Raw genomic sequence first — 16,804 nt, 5'->3', positions numbered from 1 at the left:
TTTACTCACCTCATGACCGAGACAACTGGCTCATGCCGTGATGCTTCTAAACTTTAATTGGGAGGTGTTCCGACCCAGTCTCGGCCGAAACACCGGGTACCCTGTTCATAGTTTCCTTAATCTTCTAGACATATGCGGGGCAGTACCTTCAAATATACCACGGCCACTTCCTTCCACAACCTTTCCATTTCATCGGTCATTAAACATCTTAACTTCGACATTACTGGCCTTCAGTCTGAGCTATTTACAGCATCGCTAAATAAGCCAAACAAGTAAACAAACAAGCACTCATCTCATGAAATTTATTAAAAATGTTTCCAAAGAGTAAATGAACCCCATCCGAACACTTTCACTGAGCATGTTAGGTCAAGCGATGAAGCTCTTGGTTTGTCTTAGGTCTGAATATTGTCTACTGGCTATCGTGACCGAGCTTGCCCGTGGATCTACTCAGTTCTGCCAGGCAAATGTCGGATTAGTACTTAAATCGGACAACAATTGCTCCCTTTCACAGCCTTTCCAATTCATTGTTCATCCTCATGTAGCCATTCAATTCTCTATAGCCCGAGCTACTGACCGCGCCGTAAATAAGCAAGAACCTTTATTTTCTTCAGGCGAGATGGGAGAAAGTATGAGGATGACTATATATTTCTTTTTTTACCAATTCGGTTAATTGCAGCAATGTGGGTCCCACTGGCATGTCAGTTGCTCGCTGTTCTGCAGCAGATTGTCCGCTTACACGGTTTCCTCGCCTCTGACTGCGCTTGCCAGCGGACTTTCTTTCATCGTCTCCACATACACCCCATAATAAAGATGTGCAGACGTTTCTATCCACAATAAAGTGAGTTCGTATCCTGTTTGTGAGCGCGGATAGTCAGATGCTCACCATATCAAGCTGGACCCGTTACATAAAGCTTCCACGGCTGCGCTGACCGAAAAACTCACTGTTTATTTTGTAAATAAGACCTAGGCGTTTGTGAAGATGACACATTATTACAAATATTATGTTTCTGGACATTATCCATTATCCATCCTTATCTTCGGAGATACGGACTAGCTCTATTGACTGGGCCCAACTGGTTAGGTTTTAGCTGAAGACGGAGACAGAATTTAGTCTCCGAAACGTTGTGTTTTGAAAGGACAGTGTTTTAGATTAAAAAAAAAAACAGGACGATGGATAATGTCCAGAAACATTATATTAATATATTTTGTGATTGTCACATGTCCCTAATTCATTCAAAGCATATGGCCCTATTACGAGTACTACTTGAAAATATTGATAATAGTAGCTATGAATTCTACACAGGGACACAGTATGTGTTAAGTTCTCCTTCTTATGTCATGTGCCAAACAACAGTTCAACGGTGGGGGGGGGGAGATTTCTTAACTAAAGAATACGTTTTGGAAAATAAAAGAGAAGCAGATAATCTAGCAGGTTGGCATATGGGCAATGCGTCTGAAATGCCGGCCTTTTCGTGGAAACACGCGGCTGTAACCAGGCTACATTTGTGTGACAACTCACTGAAGTATGTATGCATATTGTTTTCCATTCAGAGACCTACCTCTCGAAGATGTAGTCCAAAGCTAAGCAACACGCCTAAATATTAAGGCAGAGGAGGAATATCGACACAGAGTAATCAGTCTTCGACCATCGTGTCTTTGAACTCTCCGAAAGCGAATATCATGTCATTAAACAACATAGATCTTTAGGCATTTTCTGTTTCCAACGTTGTGTTTCTCCCTTTGAATTAGAGCTTATAAATGCAGCACTTCTAAGATTCCTGCCACGCATGGACGACATGGTTCCCTTATGAGTTCACAGCTAAAAACATACAAAGAAGGCAATGTGAGGTTTACTGTAGACTTGCATTTGAACTTGGCTTTCATCAGCAGGCCACAAAAACAAATGCAATACAAACTGAGCACACCAGCTGCAGGATACTGCAGACATTGTTCCGTTAGTCAAGTTAAGACAAACAAAATAAGTAAATAGAGCAAGAAAGAACACATTCATGGCCTCAGCTTATTGGTTGGCGTCTTTATCTAATTCAACTGGGCACAATCCCTTTGACAGCTGAGAAGTATCGCCTGATTGGTCAATAAATTTACCATCATTTTCGTTAAAACAGTTAGCTACTGGATGCAGTCGTGGGGCAGCTCTATCCATACATTTCCTATATAAGATTAGGTCCCTCAGCAGATCTCTTGCGTTCAGCTTTTCTGAAAATTAGTTATGTACTCGTATTTCTCATTTCTTTCTTGCGTATTATAGTTGATCCCGCCTATTTTATCATCCGTAATTTGGTCATTCAAATAAAATATGGCAAAGGGTGTATATTATAAAGCTCTTCATTAAGATCTGTATAACTTTCTACATCCCCACGTTACTTCCTCTATTTAGGGCCAATTGTACTCTTCAACATCCTGTTCTCAGACTAATTCTGTGTTCTTCCCTCAGGGCGCAGGACCAAGTTTCACGCCAATAAAAGAAACAGCTAAAGTTATAAAGGACTTGCAGTTCTCACAGCTGTGGTTTTGAACAGTTCTGTCTTCTGAGATACAGCGTCATGTAGTCCGGTGAAATTCAACCGACATTTCGGAGGATCATGCTGCTTCCACCATCAGAATCGAAGAGTAAATCAAGCAAGAAACCAGCATGAAGCAGACAGCAAAAAGAGTTCTGAAGATGGAGACGATGTTCCCATGAAACGTCGGTTGACTTTCACTGAACGGAGATCTTAACAACTGAAATAATAGATTTATATTCTTTTTAGACTGTGGTCTTCTGGGTTATACCGTTACCGTGTAGTGGTTACCAACTTTTCAGGAGAAGGCGCTGCTTCGCAGACCTCAAGTTTATGAATCATATCGCAAAGTTATGTGGGACGTTAATGTGTGAGTAATGCCGAGTATTTTCGTACTGAAGTTCCCTATAAGACCAGATTACAGCTCAAGCGTGTACAAACTTATTTTCTTTTGAAATTTCCATGGACCCGACTGTGCACTGGCACCAGATGACAGTCCCGATACCGTCTCCGGACACACATGAAGTTTCGAGAAATCCCATGTGACTCTTGCAAAGAGATCACGATAACATCAGATAACCACTTTCTCATGAAACTGACGGAGACTGATACACATCAGTTAACTTTACTTGTATCCACAGTCCTTCAGCATAGAAATGTCCACTCTCGCTTTCGGAACATTACCTGCAGTTTGTAGCAGGGCTCTCAGAATATGAGGTGTTACCCTCCCCAGACCACAGTACTGCTACTCACTAGTAAAAAGTAAAGCTATCCCTGTACCATGCCGTGAAGGCCCATAGGGTTGTGAGACGTTGAGGGTCCCACACTATCTAGACAATTGGATCAAAGATGGCGGTAAGGTTGTCAGCCTTATGCGCCGGTCGCGCTTTACTCCCCCAGGAAAATTATTTATTTAATTCCACATGGCGTACCATTTAAAAATCAACGGACACAATCATTTATGAAGATCATATGAAGATGGGCGCTTGTCACAGTTTGCCGCAGTTTAGCGGAACCTACTAAATAAGCCCACATTTTAGCATCCCATGTAATGTTTCTGTACACATTTTAAGCTGTGTTGGTAAAGATTGCTTCTTTTTGTATCGATCTGTATAAATGTCAAAGCCGTCACCAATTTTGTCTCTTGCTGAGTACCTCCTCTTTTATTTTTTGCGATCGATAGTCAATGGAATGCTCATATGAGGTGCAGGCTGTCCGTCTCTTAATGACCGGTAGCTTTACCTGGAATCATCTTTGTACCTTGTTCTAAATTCTGTAAATTCTTTAAAAAGCATATGGTTTTTAAGTGGGCCTATTTTTAGGTAAATGGGAACTAAATATATGCAGTAATGACGATACATGACGAGAGTTTGACATTTAGTGTACATGTCTGCTGGTACTACCAGGCGGTCAAATCCTTTCGAACCGTCCAATCGTTTATTTTTATTAATCCTGTGTTTCGTTGGTACTCATACATGGAAATGTCCTAGAGTCTCACTTGTAAAGCTGCAGTTGGGGCTGGCAGCAATCGGAAATAAAGGGATATTGGTTCCTACGGGGGTAAGGGGATATTATCCCGAGTTAGCTTCGGTTCAATCTGGAATTGCCGGCTGACTATATGAGTTTACATCTAATTCCAGGCAAGGGATTTTGTTTTGGGAAAATTTATAGAATTGTGTACTTTGAAGACTTGAGTTATTCGATAATTTAGAGGATTGATAGAAGTCCCTTCTTTCCTGTAAATATTTTAATATCTATAGATAATTTATCGGAGATTAGAAATTGACGACACAACTCTTTGTATTTAATCACTTGAAACTTCTACAAAACTAGGGGAATATTTTATATGGAATTCTATCTTTCGGATATGTTTATATTAATATCGAGCTATTTATCGGTTTAGGACTCTTTAAACTGGTCAAGCATATAATTGCATCCAGTCTTGAACACTGTTCTTTTTATTTGCATTACGCAACTGACAAGGTTACTCAAACATTTCCTTTTTCCTAATAACCAACCGATACTTCCCCCAGAATACGCTGAAACCGATTGAGTTCACGTTCTCAGTACTTGCGAAAAAATGTAATCCGGCTTAAATCCTTCACTTCGATTTCTCGATATTAACTGGTATCATTATAGGAAGGTTCGGCCCTCTTATTTCGAATTCCGACGATGTTTCCTATCGAAATGTATTGCTCCTTACGTTTGAGGTTGCTTAGAAAGAAAGAAAGGATACAAATAAAGTAAGGAAATAAGATCAAGAGAGAAAAATGTTTCTTCGCAATGCATTATTAAGGTCAATGTTTTGAGAAGTTTTACGAAGATGAAGTTGAAGTTTCTACAGAACATTTAAATTACCGTTAAAGTCTCAAAGTGCTGATATATTACAAACCCCAAGGAGGGGCTCCACCCCGCTTCATTACTGGTAAAGTTTACGCAGATTTCGTCACCTTTCAAAAAATTCTGAAACATGGAATCGGTAAATGAATTACACAAGAATTTATTTTTATTCCTTGTTTTGAATAAAAAAATTCGCCCCAAATTGCACGTACGTTTATGCATTCTTAAAGAATAAGACGCCTTATATAAATTCACTGAACGAGAGGATAATTAAACTTCAGTATGTTGTATGGGTTCCATCGCTTGTTCTCGCAGTAGACTGACGAAAAGTGGAATCGAACCTAAAAGTGAAGTATCGATCCCTCCTGAATGATACTAAACCGATCGGATGGGATACGGAGGTATTTTCTTTCTGACTGAAGGAACAGAACATACGTAAAAATGTAACTGTTGAAATTGCAGTTCATCAGAATGGAAAATGAGAGAACACTCAGCGTCCCATGCACATGGAACATGGCTTTGGCCCATAACATGTGACTGAAGAGAGAGCAAACGCAGATACATCCTATCAGTTATGTATGCTTCCTAGAAGTTAGGAAGATCCTATTTACGGAAGAAAGCTATAAATTAGCCACGACTGTCTCCTTCTACACACTTCCCAACTCGCCATTCATGATCACCTTCCCATGTCGATCGACGTGTAGGACTTGTAACGTTTCCAGAATCGCTTTCTTGTAGCAGTAACGGAGTTACGGACCATGCGAATCACGCCAACAGCCTTACCGGCTGAATGTTGGCTCTAATTGCAATCACGAAGTTTTAATTATGGGAGTCCCGTTGTTTACTGCGCTGTGGATTTGGTGGCGTCGACCTGGGACTACAGTCAGACATGCCACCCACTTTATCATTATTATTTACGGTATGTACACCCGGTATGACACTTTATTAAGTCTCAGAATTCGCAGGATCTTTGTCTTGTTACTTTAAATCATGAAGTAAAGTTAACATTTTCTCCGTTTCATTAATTGAACACCTGCCGTGAAGACATATGGCGCAGTGGACGTACAGCTCCAGGGAGTCTTAACATCGGCACTGGGTGGAAGTTAGCAGTCAGCTTCACGAACTGGTAGCTTTATTCTCGGAAAAGAGTTGCTGGTGCCCGTAGGAGAGAAGGCTGATTGTGCCTCACAGCCAGTCTGGACAATTTGGAAAAGAAAATCTCTTCCGTCTACCCGAATCGAACCCTATTCTTCAGCAATTTATGCTTTAGCCCATCGCTACACTGACTGAGATATCCAGTATCGCTATTTCGAAAATCAATACACAGTTTTTGAGAATTTTGCATCGAAATGACTTTATTGCTATTTCCAATTCAGAAATCTGCATTGTCTTCACGTTTGTGCTATTTGTGGTGGCCTACATGCAGCTTAAAGTGAACTTTATCTAAGTCTAAAAATATATTAATATTGTTTCCCTCAAATAATTTTAGATGCGGTGCATATCTCAGAAAATTTAACGACAAAATTAATACTATCTCTTCGTAGCGTTACCGGTGTATTCTAGATCCTGCTGCTGATAGGTTCGTTAGAAATTGACTCACTTCTATGACGCTTTGCTGATTAGCTTTGCTAGCAACAGACACTGAAATCAACGAGAAATTCAAAATGGCAGCACGATTAATATCATTTCGTGCAGGATCCTGAGAGATGAGATTTTTCTCCAAAATTGAGGAGCATCAATGCGGTGGCCACGCTATATGATTTACATACTCCGACCCTACAAATCGAAACATAGCAGGCTCTCATGATATTTGGTACGCTGGAAATTTTCAACATATTTAGGTCTACTTTTTTGTGTGAATCATACGTGGGTTACTTCAAAAGTCATGGCAACTATTTCTTTTGGACAAACACGTTATAGTGAAGAAAGTTCAAAACATACTTATGAAAGGGCATGATATACCCCTCCGACTGGCTTAGTCAGATCCGGTAGAGGTGAAGGGGCGTAGGTATAGTAGGCAAGAAAATTTGCACATTACGGAATGACTTTTTTTTCCATTCTTTAATCCTCGATTAAAAAATTCAGTGTTTCATGTTTCATTAATGGAAATTATCCGATTCAAGAAATTGTCTCTTTCAATTTCATATCGTTCGAGGTTCACACGACTTGCTTCATAACGTGTCCACTTTCGAACCTCGTTTACTTCGTGTGGCACCCACTTCGCTGCAATCTTGCGCGCATGTGTATGTAGGTCTTCTCGTAAAACTCGATGCACAGTTGCCTGGTCGATCCCTGTATGTCTCTCTAACTCCTTCAGAGAGCAGCGCCTATCTTCTTCCATGCACTGGGCGATCACGGCACGTGAAACATCGGTACGAATGGACACAGGGCGTCCACTACGTTGCAAATCGGCACTTGCTTCTCTTCCATGTTGGAATGCTTCTATCCACCTCGCAACAGTTCTGTATGGTGGAGCACGATCACCCAGAGCTTCCGCAAGCTGTGAGTGATATTCAGTCGCATTTCTGCCGCGAAGCACTGCTATTTTCACGTAACAACGCTGTTCCAGCCGGCCAACGCTCATTCTCGACGAAGATATAGATCATACTGACTTTGCGCTCGGCTCGCTTCATGGTCCTTGGACTTCCGCATCATCTAACGGCATCATTAGAAATCAGACGTTGCTGTCTCTCAGCGGCAAATTTGGAAATTCCGGTCGGAGCTTTCGAAATTTCGGAAAAATTATGTTCCCATGACTTTTGAAATACCCCACGTATACTGTGTGAGTTAAAATTTCTCAACACATCAACGGCCCGATATTTCTGATTCTCGCGACGAAAGGAGGACTACGGTGTTCTGTGTTGTGACGCAGTGTAATTTGATCAATATTTCTGATGAACATATTACCTCCATCTTCAGGGCAGACTTGCCATTCATTCTTAACATACCATCTCGTTCAAGTCACAGAAACGATTAAAACATTTGCTACGTGATATTCGTTAGATAATTACGTGTCACTTTTCGTTTAAACGATGTCTCAATTATGTTAATAATTTAAAATGCCACTTAACATATAAATTAGATGCACTGATTATGAAACAAACGTCATGTGACAGGTTATATAAAACAGTAATTCTGTGTATAAAGTAGGGAAATTGAAGCAGAGAGCACAAACAGAAATCTGGTATCGTTCAGAGTAACGACTTCCCGAGAGCAACAGACAGACGAGACACAGCGAGCAGCGCCGCAAATGACAAACAAAACAATCATTTGTATGTGCGGCAGAAGCATTATCCCGCGTCCATCATTATCTGACTGATCGCAGTGCTAGGGCGTTTTGTTCCTCTGACCCGTTCTTCCCTCATAAATTAAGGGCGGAAGCAAAGAAATGAATGAAGTAAAGAAGAAGGGAAGAAAATAACAAAGATAGGACAATGACGTAAAGAATAATATTAGATTTCAAGGAAGAAAGAAAGGAGGAAGGTTAGAAGAAGAGAATAAAATAGGTAAATAAAGTTACGAAGGATTACGAAACGAGGGAAGAAAGAAGGAAACAAACAAACAAGGAAAAAATGGAAGGAGCAATAAAGGAATGAAAAGAAATTAAGATCAGAATAAAATAATTAAGGAAATAAGAAAAGAAAGAAAATGAGAGGAAATGATAGACATAAGAATAAAGACGCCGAAAAGCAAAAGAAATTAAAGAAAGAACGAAGAACTAAAGGAAGAAGGGACGAAAGGGGGAAGATAAAATAAATGGAATAACGGAAAGAAACAAAGAATAGCAGAACAAAAAAGTCACCTCTTCATATAACATTAAAATATGGCTGTGGTTCCAGTCCAGGTTCGAATAATGTTTCAACCAAATACGAAATGTTGCTGGAGGTAGGCAGAAGTGCAGAACCCTGAATAATTTGAGCGTGTCATGGATGCCGTTTATCTCGCCCCTGGAATGTCTGTGGATCAAATTCAGATGCCAAAAGTCGCGTCATCCAGCTACTGATTACTGCACTCATGTATTGGCCACTCCTAGCACAGTCATCCAGGAAGCAGGTAGCCAGCTGATGGGTTGTCTTGTTAGATTGCCGCTTCGAATCCCACAGGCATATAGCTACGTTTGTGAATTACTCATTACCTTTAATTTTCCTCATTCTTCGCACTGAGTTTCTGCGCGTAACTGAACTTCCGGTCAGGTAAAGACAGGACTATGTCAAGAAAGGAAATCGTTCCCATGGCGGGCGCTAGCAGTCACCACACACCACATTCGACTGGACAGCACCGGCTCTCCTTCGTGGCGGTTCCGCTGTCCCTGCAGACAGACACTTGGATACCGTCTGAAGTGAGCCACGTCTGCTTAGTTCCAAATCCTTTCCAATTCATTTTCACTAACCTTGGCATGCGACTCTGCATAGACCAAGCTACTGACAACGTGAGCAAATTAACAATGGAACTAAATAAACCCAAAATAAGTAAATAAAATTAACATTGTTGAACCTTAGATTTCTGACACCTCAGTGTCGGTTAATTACATAGTCACACATATATGTTAAGAGGATGATAAATGGACTAAGCTGGCCCAAGACATGAATCGGTTCGGGGTGCCTGTGGCAACGACAGTGAACCTTTGTGTTTCATAACAACGGATCGCTAGGTGAGCAGTTGAAATACTACTGGATGCTATGAGAAGAGAAAGAATTTTTCGATGAGGAATAGTTTTCATTTCGTAACCCCCTCGTTGGTGTCTCCACCTTAACGTGGTGAGGGGGTTTGAGTATGCCAAGGACCCTGAGAGCTATACCAGCGGTAGCGTAGCTACTGGCAGGGCCTCCCTTGCTGGACAGGTCAAAGGGTAGGCATCAGACGAAGAGAGACACCAAAAACCAAAAACTGATGCCGGAAGCAGCGTCATCAGCAGCGACTTGAAGCACAGAGCAAATGATGCTCGAGATGGTTCAAGTTCGTATAGCAAGAGGCGTGACCAGAGTGGTTTGAACGGCTGTTGTACTGCGATGTGGAAAGCAAATGGAAAAACTACCACATTATCACTTTTCCTGGATAGTCTCTTTCCAAAAACAGAGATACCATGTATGCGAGATGTTTCCTCTGGAGACAAACAAACTGGAGGGGCAGATAGAAGTGCCCAAAAGACGAGGAAGAAGACCGAAGAAGATATTTTAACTGAAGGAGAAAGCTTGAGATCGCATTAAGTGGAGGAACTGTTTTGGAAGAGACTGTGGACCTGTCGTATGACAGATTACCGATGAATGAATGAAATGTTCTACTTCTGACTTCCTATATTTATATAATTTTATTTATATTTGTGAGCTGCTCCTTGACCTCTGGGTTATAGTTCACCCTCGCTACGTTGTGCTAACTTGGACATTGATATCTGTATATAATTGATAGTATAATTAGAATGATCAATTCAAGGAGAATGGGGTGGGTAGGTCATGTAGCACGAATGGGGGAGACGAGGAATGCGTATAGGATATTGGTGGCAAAGCCAGAAGGAAAGAGACCACAGGGAAGACCAAGGCGTAGGTAGGTGGACAATATTAAAATGGATTTTAGAGAGATAGGATGGGATGGTATGGATTGGATAGATCTGGCTCAGGATATGGACCAGTGGAGGGCTCTTGTGAACACGGTAACGAACCTTCGGCTTCCATAAAATGCTGGAAAATTCTTGAGTAGCTGCAGAATTGGCGGCTCCTCAAGAAGGGCTCAGCTCCATAAGTAAGTAAGTAAGAGATTTTTAGAAAATTGATATCTTGTGCTAAACTTGAGCTTCGTGTACCAATGCAGTAGAGGCTACAGACCCACTAAATCGATACCAACAAAAATAAAATGTGCCCCACAACTTTCAGTGTACGAGTAAACAGCATGTACTGAATTTCACAGGAATCCCTTCTGTCCTTTCGGCGATGAAATTCAGATGGACACAGTCTCCTTTATGTGCGTCCAATTTTGAATTCTTGCACATGAACTGTCATAGTTTTTACAGGCTAAAATGTTCTAGAATGAACAGCAAGAAACGGTCGTGGCCTACTTCCCATTTTGATACTATCATTAAATCATGAAAATTCTCAATATTTTTGGCTTCTCGTCTTTTTAGTTGCCCATATTCTTCTAAATTCTGTACGCTAAACTCGAGATTTGTTCCGTAATGTAAGTTCTAGTTCATGTTCTGTAGTTTCCATTTTACCGAGGACGGGAGCTTCCTGCCGATAAGCAAACGGGATGCACAAAACCGTGATATGGAGAAGTTAAGTCTCAAAAAGCTAAACGATATGAAAGTTGAGAACACCGGAGCGAAAGCTCTGGAAAATTGGAATGATAAAGTTGACATAAACAGGGCCTGTGAATGTGAGATGCGACACTAACGGATATTCCAGGAAAAAAGAAGGAAAATGTCTGTAGCACAAAATGATTGAGACTGAAAGAGACTGTAAAAACACAAATATCAGAAGCATGTATTCACTCATTCATAAATGACTCTACAGCCCTTTGTTGGGCCCTGGCCTCCTCTTCAGTTTCATAATATTTTTTACACAGACGGTAGGACTCCCTGGACGAGTGATCAGCCCGTCGCAAGGCCGCTACCTACAGCCAGGACAACACAAACACAGAATAGACATCCATGCCGCGAGTGGAATTCGAACCCCTGATCCCAGTGTTCGAGAGAAAGAAAACAGTTCATGCCTTAGACCGCGCGGCCAATGAGTCGGCAGAGGTGTGTATAATGGTATAAATGAATTTACGAAGGGTTACCAACGCATAGCTTGGTGAAATATGGTAACGGCTATTTGTTTACCCTTTTCCACATTATATGTAACTGGTGGAAGAACTGCTTATGTCAGCTATTGAATGTACATGAGGATTAATTGAAGTACATGCTATTGGCCATTAGCACCTGAACATAGTCCTCTTGGTGCTAAGATTGCTACTGGAAAGTGGAATTGATCAAAGTACTGCAGAAATTAACCAAGCAGGATGTTTATGGTTTCAGGAAAATGGGGAATTTCTTAAGTAACCGAGAGAATATTATCTTCTGAAGGAGGAGCCTCTTTCATGGAGCCAGCTGGATGTAAGTGCTAGTCTTCTAAACAGTTCTAAGTTATTCGTCGTGTTTTACAGAATGGAACGTATTCTTATGGCATACAGAATCCACGTTGAAGAAAACAGTCTTCTGGGATGTGGCGCCGTGAAAACCTCAAATCTTACAGAATCCACGTTGCTTGACAGAAGATTCAAAATGGGCGCAGCAAAAGATCAGCTTTCTTTAGTAATTACGATGCAAGCCATACAATGTTAAGACTGCGATAGAATGTTCGCATATATAGCAACTTGTCAGTTGCAGTCATTTTGCGTTTCTGAGGGAGCAGAATTCCTTGTAGAAATAAATCAGTACGGTCGAGACCAGTAGCACGAGTTGTATTAAAACCTACCATTTGTCTTTATTTGGGATCCTAAAATTCACCACTCCTAAAGCGAGCGTTTCTAACATATTCCTTATTCTGAAGTTAATTTATGAACCAATATACCAAAAAAATAATAGTAACGGAGCGTTATTACGATCACTCATCGACCAGTTTGCCTGGAATAAACTTTCACCGTTGATTACGGACGCGACGGCGATTTGGAAGTTGGAAGTTGCGCTTTCACCAGGTTCAGTGTTTCCATGGCATTTATGAGAGGAAAACTAGTATAGGAAAGCAGGACCTAATTAATATTGTCGTCTTCTGGATTATACATAAAAACATAACAATTAGATTATACAAAACTTTAATTTTGCCTGTGGTTCCGAATGGGTGTGAAACTTGGTCTCTGACATTAAGGGAGGAACATAGACTTAGGGTGTAAGATTTGAGGCTTTCACGGCGGTGACTATGAAGAAAGCAGTCTTCTGGGATTTGGCACCGTGTATATGTGGTGTTAACCGACGTTTCGGAGGAACGTATCGCAGACTCTGCTTTTACCGTTCTCACGGTCTTGTCGCTTGCAGATTTCTTATACTTTTTCTTCTACCCTGAAGATGGAGGCGATACGTTCCTCCGAAACGTCGGTTAACACCACATATACACGGTGCCAAATCCCAGAAGACTGCTTTCTTCATAGACTTAGGGTGTTTGAGAGCAGGTTGTTGAGGAGAATATTTGGACCGAAGAGAGATGAAGTGACGAGAGGTTGGAGAAAACTGCATAATGAGGAGCTTCATACTTGTACTCTTCTCCAAGTATAATTAGAATGATAAAGTCAAGGAGGATGAGAATAGCAGAGCATGTAGCACGAATGAGGAGAAGAGGAATTAATATGATATTGGTGGGAAAGCCAGATGGAAAGAGATCACTGGGAAGACCAAGGAGCAGGTAGGGGAAAACAGTAAAATGGATCTTAGAGAGATAGGATGGTATGGATTGGATTGATCTGGCTCAGGATAGGGAGCCGTGGAGGGCTCTTGTGAACACGGTGATAAACCTTCGGATTCCATAAAATGTTGGGAAATTCTTGAGTAGCTGAAGAATTGGCTTCTCCTTAAGAAGGGCTCAGCTCCATAAGTAAGTAAGTCTTCTGGATTATAGTGCCGTTGAGTTTGGTAGGAGGATGTCAAAATTTCGGTTGATCATATAGCTTCCATTTTAAGGATAACAGCTGTACCTTGAAGGTGAAGGCGGTATGTCCCTCCGAAACGTTGAAACACATCTACCAAACTAAATGCCATAATCCACAAGACCATGAGTCATCACCGCCGTGATAACCTCCAATGTCATACAAGAACGTAATTAATGGATACGGCCTCCTCAAATAACTTAGAAAGTCGGTATTTGCAAGGAGAATTATGGGCCTAGTCTTCATAATATTCAGTTAATGCATCTTCATGACACATTTAAGGTAAAAAAAGGTAAAGTTGTCCCTGTGCTTAACTAATTAAGCACTACGCCATGAAAGCGTAAAGGGGAGTGGATGTATAGATCCACATTTTCTTGTACCTAGGCACTACCTGGAGGTGAGTGGTCAGCTTTACGCCCCTGCCACTTTACCTCCGGGAAAGAGCCCCCAGTACCCATTGGATAGGAGGTTGGGTGGACCCCAGAGCCGGTATGGAGGACTTGGAGAAGAGAAAATTCTTGACCCTACCGGGACTTGAACTGGGGACTCCTCGGTCGTCCAGCCCATAGCGAGTCGCTATACCGGCTCCATGACACATTTAAGGAAAGAGGAAGTACTCGTATTTAGTCAGAACTTATCGTAAGATGGAGTTTCCTATGGGTTTGGATCCCGCTGTGTAACTCCTAACATCATGTGACCATTACGAATAATTCCTTCCAGACCAGCTCAGGGGCCCACCGATTCAGGTATGCAATAGGAGGCTTTTTCTCCGGTAGCAAATTGGCCGGGGAATAAAACCGAGCATTCCCCTCCATCTAGTATCAAGGTTAAGAGTGACTAAGCTGTACTTTCACTCTTCCATACGTCTTCACAGCTCGGTGCTTACTTAGTACAGGGATAACTTTGCCTTTACTTTGTCTTTATTTGTGTGATTATTACCTCACAATTTTTCATAGCGGCCTCGATTTTATTTGATGAATGAAAATTAAATAATGTAAAAATGTGAAAGCTTCTAATGTCCGTGCAAAGTGTCAGCATAATCTATCATTTAACTAACTCCTTCTTGAGAAGCGAGTAGTCACGTAGCAGGTCGAGCCATGTATGAAACCAGGAGATTCGTTGTCATGTTCACAAGAGCCTGTCATGGTCGTTTCTCTTCAGCTAGATGAATCGAGTCCACACCCTAATATCCTGTAGCTTTCAGATCAATTTTAATATTATCCTGCAATCTAGCTGAGCCGGGATAGTGTAGTCGATATAGCGACTCGCTACGGATTGGACGACCGAGGGGTAGGAGTTCAAGTCCCGGTAGAGTCAAGAATTATCTCTTCTCCATGTCGTTAGACCGGCTCTTAGGTCCACCCAACCTCCTACCCAATGGGTACCGGGGGCTTTTTCCCCGGGGGGGGGGGCAAAGCGGCTGAGGCGTGATGCTGATCACTCACCTCCAGGTAGTGCCGAGATCAAGAAAATGTGGATCTATAGATCTACTACCTCTACACCTTCATGGCGTAGTGCTTAATTAGTTAAGCACAGGGACAACTTTACCTTTATCTGCTCTCTAGGCATAGGTCTCTACAGTGCTCTGTTCCATGCCTACTATAGTCTCTACATATCTCATCATCCTTCATCTGATGATCACAATGACCTGTGATGAAGAGCACAAATTACGAATCTCCTCATTATGTAGTTTCCACCAGGTTCCTTTACTACCTATAATACAGGCCTAGGCGTTCGATAGTTGAATTAGGTGACACATGAACAACTCACTTGCACTTTCCGTACAGTCTCCAGAACAGAGAACTCATTCCGCTATCTACCATGGCCCGTCAGCGCTCACTGATCTGTTTCTACAAAACCGTTGACTTGCGAAACCAATTTACTTCTGCAAAATGTCATTGATCTTCGTTCGGATACAAAATATTTGGTATTTTGTTTAAGAAATGATCCACTAAATACACGATAGACCTATTTATAAACTTACTTAAAGCTACGAAAGTACTATTTTGCCATATTATTATTTAAAATGCTTATCATGGAAGGAGTAAAAATAAATGGAGAAATACATCAGCAACTTGATGTAGGAACATATTTCACGAAGCTGTGAACTAGTAAGTAAGTAAGTAAAAGTAAAGTAAAGCAAAGCTATCCCTGTAACAGGCCGCGAAAGCCCATAGGGTTGTGAGACGTTGAGGGTCCCACATTTTCTAGACAATCGGCTCACAGATGGAGGTAAGTTTGTCAGCCTTACGCGCCGGCCGCGCTTTACTCCCCAGGAAAATTAAATTAATTAATTCTTGGTACTCATTACTGCTAGAGGCTGAGTCGACCCCAAGGCCATAGTGCGGCCGGAAGGATTAGGTCAATTGAAAGAAAAATCCAATGACCTCATCGGGACTTGAACCCGCGACCTCCGACATGTAAGATAGCCCCTCAACCAACTACGTTACCTCGTGCCCCGTTCTGAACTAGTACCGCCAAAAATGGAAGGAACGTATGCAACGAATATATCCATATTCTACATCTAGAGCAGTCTAGCACGAGATGGTAGGATCTGCAAGCAAAGTCACTACCAAACTTGAGGTGAAGTTAGGTTTATTGAGTTTGTTTAATATGTTGACATTTGTGTGTATCAGAGCACTCAGTCAACTTCAAAGACATCAATTAATCAATCAATCAATCAATCAGTCAGTCAGACTTGATGCCTAATAAAACCAGACACATCGAGATGGTAGTCGAAGTGAAGGTTCAAATACGTAGCACTTGTGGTGCGTATTTGAGGTCCCAAGTTCGATTCTCAGTCCGGATACCGGTTGTCGTGACGTTCTTCAATTTATTCCTCGGCCCCTCTAAGACATTGCTGGGTTAACATCTTCAGGCAGTCCTTGACTGCTTTCTTTCAAATCACCATTTGACACTATGTTACCAATTTAGTTGGAAAATCAGGTAGAATAAAACAAATCAAATCAACAGTCAATAAAGGAGAGAACCGTTTCTAAAACTACAGAGATCTGCTAAATTATCCTTGGGAAAGTACTAACCTGAGATCCGCGGTTTCCTGTCCATTTGGCGACTTCCATTTTTATTGCTTTTCTTGATCTCTGATATGACACGAGGTTTATCAAGGGCCGGCATAGCATGCTCGTGCCTGGGCGCTACCACCAACATTTTCACCACTCACACATGTCCCTTCCAAAACTAAACGCAGAAAATCAAAATTCCTTAATGCCGGTTCTGCGAAAGAACTGAGGTGTCTATAAGGTTACTTTCCTTTAACACGTGTTAGTGGAACTTGCTCGCTTCGCATTCCACTCGCCGTCTAACCACAACCA

At 41.6% G+C, this 16,804-nt stretch overlaps 1 protein-coding gene across 5 annotated transcripts in view; it reads right to left on the bottom strand.

The window, feature by feature from the left end:
- Nucleotides 1-16,804, bottom strand: part of LOC111864251 — a 41,141-nt gene extending 24,337 nt beyond the window's left edge. For all 5 annotated transcript variants that reach the window (XM_033751363.1, XM_023851340.2, XM_033751362.1 and 2 more), the window contains exon 1: nucleotides 16,514-16,804. In XM_033751363.1, coding sequence (XP_033607254.1) covers nucleotides 16,514-16,640 — 127 coding nt within the window. In that variant the 5' untranslated portion in view covers nucleotides 16,641-16,804. The remainder of the gene's footprint in view (nucleotides 1-16,513) is intronic.

This window comes from Cryptotermes secundus, unplaced genomic scaffold (assembly GCF_002891405.2).
Source record: "Cryptotermes secundus unplaced genomic scaffold, Csec_1.0 scaffold33, whole genome shotgun sequence".
NCBI lineage: Eukaryota > Metazoa > Arthropoda > Insecta > Blattodea > Kalotermitidae > Cryptotermes > Cryptotermes secundus.
Note: the sequence above shows the minus strand (reverse complement) of the source record. Positions and strands in the feature narration are given on the sequence as shown.